Raw genomic sequence first — 13,563 nt, 5'->3', positions numbered from 1 at the left:
ATATACTGGGGCTTTAGGGAGAGGAAAAGAAAAAGAAAAGAGGAAGGTTGGTAACAGATGTTAGCTCAGGGTCAATCTTCTCACCAAAAAAAAAAAAGGGGGGGAATCAAGTACAATTTAGAAAATGTATACTTTTTTGCCTAAGTTTTTATTTTCGCTTCAAATCCCATCAAAGTTTGAAGCCTCCAAGGATGACCTTTGCGTATACTTTATAGAATTTTATAGACGATGTTCTACATTCTTTCTATACCATTTTATAATTCTAGGTCTGGTATTTCAAAATCTTCTATTTGCTGACCATTGATTTTTTTCCATTCAAACACCAACTGAATTCAGTTAAAGGAGGTTGTATACCCAGATGTTATTTTCTAATAGCTACATATAGATCATGTTGTAAGTTTACTTATCCACACACATGTAGTTGAATATAGGTTGTTTCTGATTTTTTGCTAAATCTTTCTCACATGGATAAGCTGTGCATTGATAGGAGGAGATAAGAGAATAGTGAGGGCAGCTTATGAGCAAAGCATTATGGGGAAGTGTGGGACACGACTGAAGATCTTCCATGAGCCCACTTGTGGGGAGAGAAAAGTAGGAAAAGTCAGTAGATCGGAGCCATGTTACAGATGGCCTTAAATATCACATAAAGGATGTAGTCTTTATTTTGCAGGCCAAATTAATTTAGCAACAGTACATTTAGTCGTTCATTCACTCATTCAACTTCTATATATTGAGCAGCTGCTCTAAGCTGACATTATGCTAGGTGCTGGGTATAGGCTGTGAACATCATAGACAGGGTTCCTTTCCTGAAAGAATTTACAACCTGATGTAGAGGGGAGTGGAAGTGAGGAGGAGATGAAGAGACTTGGCACAGCTTTCCCCTCAGTTTAACCAGTCCATGTCCTTTTACCCTCGGGAGCTCCATTCAGATTCTCTTTCCTTCAAGGAACCTTATCTATTATATCTAAACTACCCTCACTTACATAATTTTTTAAAAACCAAAGCAAATGTACATGTATTTTCTATTTATGGTATACATGACAAAGGTGGATATGTATAAAATATGTATTTTGGTCCATCAGTTCTAAGCTGCTACTTGCATCCTGAGATGACTCTTAATTAAGACTATATATACTCTACTTACAAACGGTGGTTCTTACCCCAGAAGTGTATCTGAATCCCCTAGGAAGGTTTTTCAAATGATAAGTGCTCCACTTAGAAATTATCACATTCAGGGCTGGCCCAGTGGCTGAGTGGTTAAGTTCACTCACTCTGCTTCAGCGGCCCAGGGTTTCGCTGTTTCAGATCCTGGGCATGGAGATGGCACTGCTTATCAAGCCATGCTGAGGTGGTGTCCCACATAGTACAACCGGAAGGACCTACAACTAGAATATACAACTATGCACTGGGGGCCTTTGGGGAGAAGGAGGGAAAAAAAAGATTGGCAACTGATGTTAGCTCAGGTGCCAATCTTTAAAAAAAAAAAGAAACAAAGAAATTCCCACATTCACTCTTGCATCTTCAGATTGTATACCCAAATCTCCAAGGTGGAGTGGAGAGGGAAGAGAGGGATAAGAGTTTGAAAATTCTCCCCAGAGGATTCTAAAATAGGCCAGTCCCCATCCAATTGATAATTACTGCCTTAGAAGCATAGGCCTAACTCCACTTCAGTCAAAGCCATTTTGCTGATAATTCTTACTTTCCCTTTCCATCCTCTAATAGCTATTGGGTCACATGTCATCAACACAACATGTATACCATATTCTATCATTTTCCTTCCTCAATGTATAGAATATGGCAGATGGAAGTCTGTTCAGTCGAGAGTCCCCAGGGTGTGGTAAGGTGCTCCTGCTAGCTCCAGAACTTGCCAGGTTAGCTAAACTATTTAATGCAGGTTAATGTTTTCTTATTGTTTGAGAATTGTGAAGATCTGTAATCTTTTTTTAAGACTAAAAGCAAAAAGGTGAGTCTTACAAAGTCCTTCCAATATAAGCAGGTCCCTAGTCCAGCCAGTTGTGGATTAGTGCACCTGCCAAAAGTGGGGTTTCAGAGGAAGGGTCGCTGGGGAGAGAACGGAGATTTCTATTGAACTCTCCACTCACCTCACTTGCATCTGATAGTGATTCCTGTTGGACTCAAGGGCTCGAGGCAGGTCTCAGCTGTGGACACTGGGGAGAAGGAAGAGCAAAGACATTACTTATATGAGTTTTGGCTTTCATTCTGGTCAGGAATTAGTTAGTAGCCCTGTAGAAATATTTTAAAAAATGATGCTTAAAAGAATATTAATTATACTTTAAATAGCTTGGAAACACTGTACTCCCCAGCAGAGTGAAGAATGATAGCCACAGGTAGAGTTACACTGTAGGGGAGGGAATCGCATGGCTCACCCTCATTAACGTTAATGGATAGCTTCACCTACACACTAGTGGGAAAAAGAATCTGTTGTGAATTGAACTGTTTTCGGGCCTGATGGTTGTTAAATTAATATCTTCTTTAGAAGTCAGGTTATGCTCAAATAGACCACAGGGGAACTACCATCTGCTCTAAAATCACTCTTTAGAGTAGATTCTCCAGGGTTCCTTCTAGCCTATAGATGCTACATCATTCTGGAAAGTAATTTCTAGAAGGCCAGTTCATTGTCATATATCTTTCTACTGTTCTTGCAACTACTGCTTTCAAGCTCCCCAAATGGTTAAAAAGGCAAAACATGCTTATGTACATCTCCTTCCTTCCTTCTTTCCTTCCTTCCCTCCCTCCCTCTCTCCCCCTCCTTCCCTTCCCTCCCTTTCTCCCTCTTTTCTTCCCTTTCTCCCTTTCTTCTTATAGTTGTACACTAAGTTTAGCAAACTCTAAACTTGGAACTAGTTCTTTTTGCCCAATTCACTTTCTGTATTTTTTTTCTTTCTCATTCCTCTATCAGGTGATGATTCATTAAAATTGTGGGACATCCGACAGTTTAATAAGCCACTTTTTTCAGCCTCAGGTCTTCCTACCATGTTCCCAATGTAAGTAGCATATTTTTAATATTTGATAAGTGTGAGAGAATAGAAAAGAAATTTCTTTACCTTAACATTAATTTGTATCATGTCTTTTAGATATTCTAGAAAAGGAATTTGAAGAGTGATTGAAATTGGTTTTTGAAAGATTCATTTTATTTTTCCTTTTCATTTTGCACATTCTTCAGAAAAATATTTTTTTGAAGTTGAAATGACGTATGTTCTTGCATTTGTGTGTGTTTATATATTATATTCACTCATAGGTCTTGGAGTAGTAAAAATATTTTAAGGGATTGAATTGTTCTTTTAATATTGTATAAATGACAAGGTAGGCCTACATATTTGTTGTCTTTTAAAATTTGAACCCTCATACCATCAAAGCAATTTTTCAGAGTTACTGAGCATTATTTTATTATCACTTTCTCAATTATTTTCTTATCATCATTCTAATCAATAATTGGGTAAGCCTCACTTGTTCAGACTGTCTCGCTCTGGTAGCTGAACACAGTTGTCTCCATCCTACTAAGTTGACAACTAAAGCATTTAAAGATTTTTCTGAGGCAGCTGAGGTGGGATTTGACCTCCAAGTCCTACAGTTGGTGCCTAAGCAAAATTTTCTATTTTGGTAAAAATAAAATTTCACGTCTGTGTTAAATAATGCCCGACAGGGAGAGCACATGAAGGTAATGGAAGCATCAAGTGGAGGAAGCTGAATAATAACAGAGCACTAACTCTAACGCGGTCTGTGGCCCATGGCATTTATCTGTTCAAACAAACAGATGGACAAACAAGCATGAATTCATGGCTGATGAGAATCTTTTGAGCTGTTATGCCTGCTAACTACGTAACTTCTTTGGATCATGTCTTAGATTATTCACAATCAGGTGTGCCAGATCTCCAATAACAAGAGCTGTTGACTCATAGCCATCAATCAGGTTCTGGTGGTGCAACCTGCTCCTCATTTCATGGTGCTTGACTTGACAAAACTCAAATTATGTGAGTGATGGTGGTGGTAAAAAATAGTTCCAAAACTGGTGAAAATAATCACTGCTTAGACATTAGTCATACGATGTCTATTTGTGTATAGACTCTGTCAATGTCTGTATTGAGTTTTTCCCACACTCTCTTTACATTAAAAAATATTATAATGTGTAGAAGTTAAAAAGCTGGATCAGACTGCCTAAGTTCGAATCCCAGCTGCACCACTTACTTTTGTGATCTTGGACAAGGTTTATTTAACTTCCCTCTGCCTCAGTTTCCTCATCAGTAAAATAGGAATAATAATATCTACCTCATAGGATTGTTGTGAAGATTAAGTGAATTAATATAAGTGCTTAACTTATTGTAAGCCCCGTATAAGAGTTATCTCTTATCACAATGATGTTGTTTATATTTTATTTAACTCGCTTACTGCACTGTTGTGGGGTCATAAGCTTACAATTATAAACTCTTTTTTTCTGTAGGACCGACTGCTGTTTCAGTCCAGATGATAAACTCGTAGTCACTGGCACATCTGTACAAAGGGGATGTGGCAGTGGCAAACTTGTTTTCTTTGAGCGCAGGACTTTCCAAAGGGTGTACGAAATAGACATCACGGATGCGGTATGTATATTCTTTTCTCTCCAGCCTTGAGAATGAAGTGAAGTTTGCCTCGTAGCCATCTTGGTTTTTAAATAGAACATAAGCCCTGGCTGGTACAGTGCAATGGTGGCTGCTTTTTCCACCAAAACAGGAATTTTTAGTACATTGCAGACTGGCTGATCTCCCCTGTCCCCTCCCCGACCCAGTATTTCCTATGGGCCCTACGTCAGTCAGCATTAAGGCTGGGCCTGGGATGTTTCACCCGTCTGCCAGCCAATTTGAGGAGAGCAGAAGCTGATCGTCATGTAAGATACAGAAAGGAGCTTCCCACATGGTACATGTTTGTGAGGATTCGGGGGTTGTGGACAGTGAAAAGTTATGCCCTCAGAAAGTGGTGAAGTGTATCATTGTTTGAAAACCTTGGAAACTTTGACAGAATTCTGCTTGTCAGAGTTGTCATTAGGGTAAGACTTCTCAGCTTCCACCGAGTTTAATTTCTGTTTAGTTATTTGAAAGTTTAAAACAATTCAGATTTAGCTTCTGTATTTAAAAAAAAAACTCTTTAGTTTGCTTTACAGATTTGTATAGGCACTAAAACACCAGCATACATGCATGCATTCATTCATTCATGTCCTGGGACTGGAACCATATTTAATGCAATAATAGTGAAGATTCCCAGAGGAAAATCTGAATTCCTTTAAAGTCTTTTAAAGTATATATTATTATTTAGATGGTAAGGCAAATCATTGTTATTTTCTGAGTATGAAACAGGCCAATTAATGTCTGTGTAAATTTTCTTTGGCTCATTGTCAGATTCTTTAGTAACATCCTATATCTTAAACAGAGCTCTTATGTAGGTTCTCCAGTTGTTTCAGCTCTTTGTAAACAGTTGAGACATATTAGGTACTTAAATGATTCAGACAATTGAACAACTGTTTTGAAATCACGAGTAAAAAGCTGTTGTCTTTAGTGTTCTAGTATTACTGTGGAGTCTTAATTTGTAGGCCCTAAATTTGAAACCATGGTAAGAGTGAGTTAGAGACAATGAACTAACAATGAGACTGATTCTAGATGAGTACTTAAATTTAAAGATTGTAATCTCATGATGTAATCTGAAATGTGCCAGCACTAATAATACTTTTTTTGGGTACATCCAGCAGCCAACTAAAACATCAGAATCAAAGAAAAATACTCTTGACTCTATCAACTTTAATCTCAAAAAAATGAAATTATTATAATTGGTTGTTCCAGATGTAAGCTGTGTTCTGTTATGGCTCTCAATGACAATACATCTCAGTATTACTCATGGTGTTGTGTTTTAAGATTGTAGTTTAAATTGAAACGTAAATAATTAAGAGATATAGAAGTATGATTGCACTTTTAAAGACATGCTGCATTTCTGTAGGGCACAGAACATGCTGTTTGCTGTGTTGCTCTGAGTTGCTTTTCTACCTAGATCTGTTTCTCCATAGCCCTTACTACCACTTCATCTAATATGTATTTGTTTGTTTTTGTCTGTCTTCTTTTACCAGGAGGTAAGAAACTTTGTTTTATTCACTGCAATGTCCTCAGTGCTTAGAACAGTGCCTGGCACATAGATGGCACTTAATCAGTATTTATTGAATGAGTGAATGGTGTACTTGAGAAATGCAGATAATGCATATTGTAGACCACAGGTGTGTCTTGGGAGAATGAGGCAGGAGAGTAGTATCTAGAGAAGGAAAGATACATTGACCTTGTATACCATAATAAGAAGGTGACTATCTTGTGGCTCTTTTTTAAAGCAAAGGGATGATACATTCAGATCTAGGTTTTAGAACAGTTAGTTTTTATTGAAATGTGAAGGCTAGGTTTACAAGATTTGGTATTCATTTGTATATGAAGACTAAGGTTTATAACTTGGGATACTGGGTCAGTGTTCCCTGAGATTAAAAAAGGAGAAGAAAAGAAAAGAAAAGAAAGCAGGTTTTGGAAGAAAGACAGTGAGTTCTGTTGAAATGTTGAAGTACCTGTAGGACCTCTGGGTAGAGATGCTTAGTAGACAGATAGGTAGATGAGTTTGGTGCTTAAGAGAAAGAAGACAGTTTTGGGAGAAGCATTTATAGTTCCTAGTTGAAATGTTGGTTCTGGTTAGTTTGATTAAGGAAAGGGCACAAAGGATGGAGAAGATGAGCCCTCGAAAATCCGAGCATTTAAGGGATGAGCAAATGAAGAGAAGCAAACAAAAGAGAAGGCTCATGAAGTCAAGAGATTATACCATATATTGAATTACCTTAGAAAAGTCAGAAAACAGATTCTGAGATCCATTTTAATGGATGGATGAACAGAGAACTTCAAATAGAGACAAACCCACACACCTTAAAGTGGCCTTTTCAATCATTGATTTAGGATTTGTTTGTCTTTTGTTGTGGTTAACATCAGACAGCATTGTTTTCTGTTTATGTAGTAAAATGATATGCTAAAAGGACTTTATACTGTCCCTTTGATCTATTTTCTCAAGTTGTGAGTCTTCTTGGAATGTAAGAAAATAAACAAATGCATTCTTTGGAAGGGATAAAGAGAGTGGACATTTTACTAGAAGGGCCAGAAAACACCTCTTTTATTTTATTGTGGTTTTGGCATTAAAAATCAGGATGGTCATTTCTTTGGAAATAACACACCCTGCTGTAGTAATGTACTTACTGTGTTGTTTTAATGTACATTAAAGACAACATCTCATATTCTTAGTATCAACATTTAGTGGTGTGCTTGTTTAACGAGGCACGGGCAACGGTGGCTTTAGTTCTATCCTAGATGTGTCCCCGTACTTCAGTAGAGTGTGATTGGTTATTCTTCCCACACCCTCTTCTAAAACAAAATAATCCCCTCGATAGTTATATTCTAGAATACCCAGCTCAACATGAGCATTATTTTCAGTCAGGGGATGTTAACAATCTGTACAGTTAATTTCCTAATAACTAAAAATTGTCCTATAATCTTCACAATAAATAGCTTTTAAAAGTCTAAGAATATTTATATTTATTTTTGAAATAAACTAAAAAAAAAAACTAGTTCTGTTTCCATTCTCTGCATTGTCATATGCTCTAAAAATTTTTCTTTATTCAGTAGAAAAACTCTCACCTCTCTTCACTAGGAGGTGACAAATATTTTTTTAACATTTACTGTATGATATTTGTAGACATTTTACAATTCTGCTGAAATTATTTTTAGATGTTTCCTTTGTAGTCCACTTGTGTTTCCTCAAGTTAAAAAAAAAACACAACACACTCATATTCCTCATTTATCATCTAATTCTTTGTGATTTGAGTAGTGTGCTTAGCGTCTTTCCTAAGATAAATTCCAGAATGTAACTTCAATCTTGAGTTTATGAACTCACTTTTGTTTTTGTGTTAGACGGGACCCTAGGCTTTTTATATGTTGTGTAAAAGGCTTCCATTACTCTCTTCTGTGCAATAAAAGCATACGGGAGAAAGAATGGGCAAAATATAATTGGAGATGATGTATCAGTTTTTAAAAAAATAATTAGAAGAAACATAGACATTTTAAAACTTTTTCAAAGTTCTAGTTATATCAGGAAATGCTCTGAAAATAACATTAAAAACTATTGTTAGCTTAATAATTTTTCATCAAACTATAATTTCTTGCAAAATGACTTAATAGAATTTCCTTTTTAACTAACATAAATCAAGGTACATGGTTTATGCAGTTGTACTAGCGTATTACCATTTATACTCTTTAACCCAAGCTTAGTGAAATAAAGTTGTTTTGACCTGGTATTATTTAAGATGGTGGCCTCTTCACCTCAGATGCTTTTGGCAATAATTTAAAAGAGATAGCAGGCATTCCCTTGGGTAAAGAGAAGAAAAAAAGCCAGAAATTTCACACCTGCTGCTGACTTCTCTTCTGATTTGTTTCTTGGCTTAGGTACTCTGGTGAGAGACCTCTGTGTCTTAAAACTGACTGAACAAAGTGAGGAAAAGAAAGAAAAAAAACTACACCTTTATTTTTAAAATACAGCCAAAGCATCTAGCACAACTGATCTGGCATGTGGCCACTGAAGAGAAGGGAAGGGAAATTTGCTCTGATATTTTCAACTAGACTGCCGTAAGCATTTCAAAGTGGATCGAGAATCCTTGTACCGACATAAGAAATATAATAGTACAGGTCTTTTAAGGAAGGAAAGAGCTCCTTTGTAATTATCTAAAGAATATTTGATTATCTTTAGGAACACTTTTTAACCACTGAAGAGCATAGATAGCAAAGAGCAAGGATTATGTTAGATTTTTGCTTCTTTCTACCGTGACTTGTTCTCTAGAAAACTCCCTTCCTGTAGGAAATGAAATCTAAATTGTGCACATCTCATTTGTTCTTTACAAAAGAAGACTCAGAAGGTCTAGTATTAGGTGTCTTCTGTCACTTTGAAATCTTGTTACTAATTTTCATGCAGCCAGCTCTACAATCAGAGAAAGTGTGTATTCTAGATCTGCCTTCCTGGAACTTTGTCAGTTGTTTTTATCTTCATCAAATGGAAAAAAGTGAAATAAAAATATTGAGTTTTCTGTTTGTTATTAACTCTGGCCTTCTCCTGAAAGATAGGGAAAACCTAAAGTTTTTCTACTAGATTGATTTATTTACTTACTATAAGCCCCTTATTATCAGGGGTATTGGTTGAAAAATATATAATTATTGTTAAAATTATGTTACAATTTATATTTTTACCAAAAGTAGGGGAAAATTTCTTATTTAAGACTGATTATAGAGATAGCCTACTATATATACTGAGGAGAAAGTGAGGTCCATATTGTGGAAAAAAAGATTTCTTTAAAAAAAAACTTTCCTTGAAAATTCCAACTATATTTCCTTCTTTATTTAATTAGGGAAGTTCTGAAGACAACTTGATTTCACATTATTTTTCCTTACCTTGTAAGATCTGATTCTTGATATATGCATTTCAGTGTGGACTATCAGATTAGCATTTTGTATTTTAATTGTATTTTTCTGGTTATAAAAGTAGTACATACTAAATCTAAAAAATTAACAATGTAGAAAAGATCATTAAGAAAGTAAATATCATATCTAATCGTATCACTCATAGATTACTCCATTGATATGGCATTTAATGTAATAAATTTTGCTGTCCAAGAAAATTGTTATATATGTTAATATATAAAATGACATGTAACATATAAAATGAAAGTATTACCACTTTCGTTTCACATAAAAAGTTTTTGTCTTCTTATTAGGAGAGAATATTGATGCTTTAAATCCAAAGAGCTTGAATAAGAAGAATAGGTGGATATAATGGGGCCGTGAAATAATAGACCCTTCGTGAAGCTTTATTTATCTTAATTTGTAAGTGTAAGGGACATGCTGACCATTCAGACTGCAATCATCGTCAATTATTTGTACACATGGAAGAGAGCAGAAAGGTCATTCAGATTATAATGGATATTCCAGAACTCCTCAGAATTGGCTTTGGAATGTATCTTTGTTGTTACGTTTGCATATAGATATAACTAATCTGGAAATTCACTTCAAACAAATTAATGAAGCTGTGCCTGTGAAAGCTTGTCTCTGAAGGAGCTGGGGAACTCATCTTTTCTTCCGTTTCGTACTGGGAATAGACTAGTGATCTGTCTTATTGATATAAAGACCCAGCGCAGGCAGAATTGCACCTCTTTAAACATTTTGTAGAAATAAAGGAAACAAGTGGTGTCTTTGCCTAGTCAGGATCATACAAGAAATAGTACACAGAAGGAACCTGAGCTATCGGCAGTACAAATGCCAACTGAAAATAAACTTGAAAGAAAGACTATATTTGGGATTTATCTGCCTTCTAATATATAGTGAAACCTTCTTAATGTGAAGCACAAAGGGATGGAAAAAATTGGCTTTGAATTAACTAGCTTTCTATATCTGATTTTTATTAAAGAGCAATCAGGCAGCTGGTTGACTAGGGAATAGCAATTGCTTTGAATTATGTATTATTTTGTATAAAGTGATAGCTTAATGAAATTATACTGTAATTCACTTTCTTGGGAAGATTAAACAATGCAGATTCTAGGTGAATCTTGATTAACATGTTTGTATTTAATAAAGTATGTATATTTTCCCACAGCCAAGTGATAAGGCATATCGACATAGGTGTGTTGAACATTTGCTCATTGAGAACAGAAAGGCAGGGTATGTGAGCACTGGATGTTTCCTGGTCTTCCGAGATGTATGAATATTTGATAGAGAACCTGGGAGTAAGTAGAAGATGATGGGGTTTTAGTGTAAATCTGCCAATACAGTGGTTACGTGGTTCCTTCTCTAGTACTGCTTTCTCCAGGGTCAAGAGCTAACTTCCAGCAGGGCTATTAGACAATGTTTTACTGTCAAGAAGCACAATGATCAGTCAGTTCTACTTTCTGTAAGAATATTTTCTTTAATCACTGAAAAAAAGAGATGCCATTGGGCTGTCATAAAAAAACGCTACTGCATTTTTGCTGCTTTCGTGATTTGGATTACTAAACCCTGTTTTGAGATTTCCTGGAGCAAGCAGCATACATCCCAGAGTTCAGTCTAAACCATAACTGGAACTCAGCTGGAGTCCCCTACTAAGTTAGCTTCACAGTGTCCCAAGGGGCTGGCATCAGTAAGACTTGATTAAATTACTTTTCGGTTCTCATTGCCCCTAAAGGTATCATGCTGTAGATGGGTTTCAGGATTTGGAGATTACAGTTGAGTGCTCATCTGTAGGCACAATCAGGATACAAAACAGTTCCATCACCCCCCAAAACTCCTTTGTGCTATCCCTCTAGAGTCACACTCTCACCCCTTCCCCGCCCGCTGCTCCTAACCCCTCGCATTATTGATCTGTTCTCCATCACTAGTGTTGCCTTTTTAAGAACGTCTTATGAAAGGACTCATACAGTATGTAACCTTTTTAGACGGACTTCTTTCAGCAGAATGCTTTAGAGATTCATCAAGGTCACTGTGTATGTCAATAGTTTGTTACATTTTATTGCTGAGTAGTATTCCACTGTATGCATATAGCACAGTTGGTTTACCTGTTAAAGGACATTTGATTGTTTCCAGTTTTTGGAGAATATGGAGAGAACTGCTATAAGCCTTCATATACAGGTTTTTGTGTGAACATAAGTTTTCATTTCCCCAGGGTAAGTATCTAAGTGTGGGCTTGCTGGGTCACACGGTGAGTGTATGTTTATTTTTATAAGAAAATGCCAAGCCATTCTTCAGAGTAGCAGTACCATTTTGCGTTCCCACCAACAGTAAATGCATTTTCTACTTGCTCTACATCCTCAAATACTTTGTATTGTTAGCATTTTAAGTTTTATACATTCTAAGAGGTGTGGAGTGGTGTCTCATTGTAGTTAGAATTTCCATTTTCCTGATGGCTAATGATGTTGAATATCTTCATGTGTTCATTTCCCATTATTATAGCCTTTTTGGCGAAGAAGCTGTTCATATTTTTTGCCCGTTTTTAAATCAGGTTGTTTTCTTGCTGTTAAGTTTTGAGAGTCCTTTATGTATTCTAGGTACCAGGCTTTTGTTAGGATATGTGATTTGCAAATATTTTCTCCCAGCTTCTTGCTTGTTTTTTTCTTTTTCTTAATAGTGTCTTTTACAAAGCAAAAGATTTTAATCTTGATAAAATCTAGTTTATCAGTTTTTTCTTTTATAGAAAGTACTTTTAGTGTCACATCTAAGAACTTGACTGACTCCAGGTCACAGAGATTTTCTTCTAAAAGTTTTATGTTTTACATTTATGTCTCTTGTTCATTTTGAGCTCATTATTTATTTATTTATTTATTTTTGGTGAGGAAGATTCGCCCTGAGCCAACATCCATCGCCAATTCTCTCTCTTTTTTTTTTTTTTGCTTGAGGAAGATTAGCGCTGAGCCAGTATCCGTGCCAGTCCTCCCCCACTTTGCATATGGGATGCCCCCACAGCATGGCTGATGAGTGGAGTAGGTCCGCGCCCAGGATCTGAACCCATGAACCCACACTGATAAAGCAGAGCACGTGGAACTCTAACCACCTAGCCATGGGGCCGGCCCCCTGAGCTCATTTTTATGTGATAGAGTGAGATATAGGTTGCAGCAGGGCCAGGACTAGGGTCAGGCTCAAGCACAAAATTTAAGAAAGTGCCAAAAAACTCTGTAATCAAGATAAGTAACATTTTAATGCAACATTATGAAAGAATCAAAATTAGTGTAAAAAATCCATGATGACTAAAATGGCAGTATTTTAAATAAAAATGGGATCAGTAACAGTGCTGTGCCAAACTGTATTCAAGCCTGAGGCAAAAGGAAAACTCAGTTGGACTGATCCTGTCTTTATTTAAAATTTTGATATTTTGTTCATCACAAATTTTTTTTGTTTTTTTTGGCTGGGGGAGGGGTACCAGAGTGGAGGAAATGGTAAACTCATTTCTAATTCAGTGAAACTTTGAATTCTGGACTAATTCCCCAGTGTGCCTACTACTCTTTACTCTTTAGAGTCCTCTAGTAGGGGCTCCGTGCCTTCTCTCCAGGTTTTATAACTGTGATCAGAAGGAGAGACCAAGTGGAATGTGTTTCCTCTCTCTCACCCAGAACCAGAAGTTGTTTTTTTTTTAATTAAATAAATTATAATGGTGATGGGAAATACATAATGAAATAGTATAAATTGCAGCTGATGTGCCTAGGAGGAAGCTTCTAAGATTGCTGCACATTTACAGGAACGTTCACTTGTAGGAAATAAAATAACATCATTGATCCCAGTATGAGTCACCTCTCTTACTGTGGTGGTATGTTCCCTTGACATAACTACGCGGCAGGCAAGGCTACTGGCTTTTTCTAAATTAGCCACCTTCTGGCATCGGGCATACCTTACTCAGTGTCTCAGTATCTTCCAGAGTCTATCTCCTTGCCTACCTGAGAACTATGGCTCAACTCTCCTATATGAAAATTAGATTTACTTCTAACAGATTTACAACCTC

At 36.5% G+C, this 13,563-nt stretch overlaps 1 protein-coding gene across 1 annotated transcript in view; it reads left to right on the top strand.

Moving 5' to 3' along the window:
* WDR70 (WD repeat domain 70) overlaps window positions 1-13,563 on the top strand; it is a 287,917-nt gene that overhangs the window by 242,862 nt on the left and 31,492 nt on the right. The window contains exons 12-13 of the mRNA XM_046672043.1: window positions 2,921-3,005; window positions 4,460-4,598. Coding sequence (XP_046527999.1) covers window positions 2,921-3,005; window positions 4,460-4,598 — 224 coding nt within the window. The remainder of the gene's footprint in view (window positions 1-2,920; window positions 3,006-4,459; window positions 4,599-13,563) is intronic.

The sequence above is a fragment of the Equus quagga genome, chromosome 9 (genome assembly GCF_021613505.1).
Source record: "Equus quagga isolate Etosha38 chromosome 9, UCLA_HA_Equagga_1.0, whole genome shotgun sequence".
NCBI classification, from domain to species: Eukaryota; Metazoa; Chordata; class Mammalia; order Perissodactyla; family Equidae; genus Equus; species Equus quagga.
This window is presented reverse-complemented; position numbering and strand designations above follow the sequence as displayed.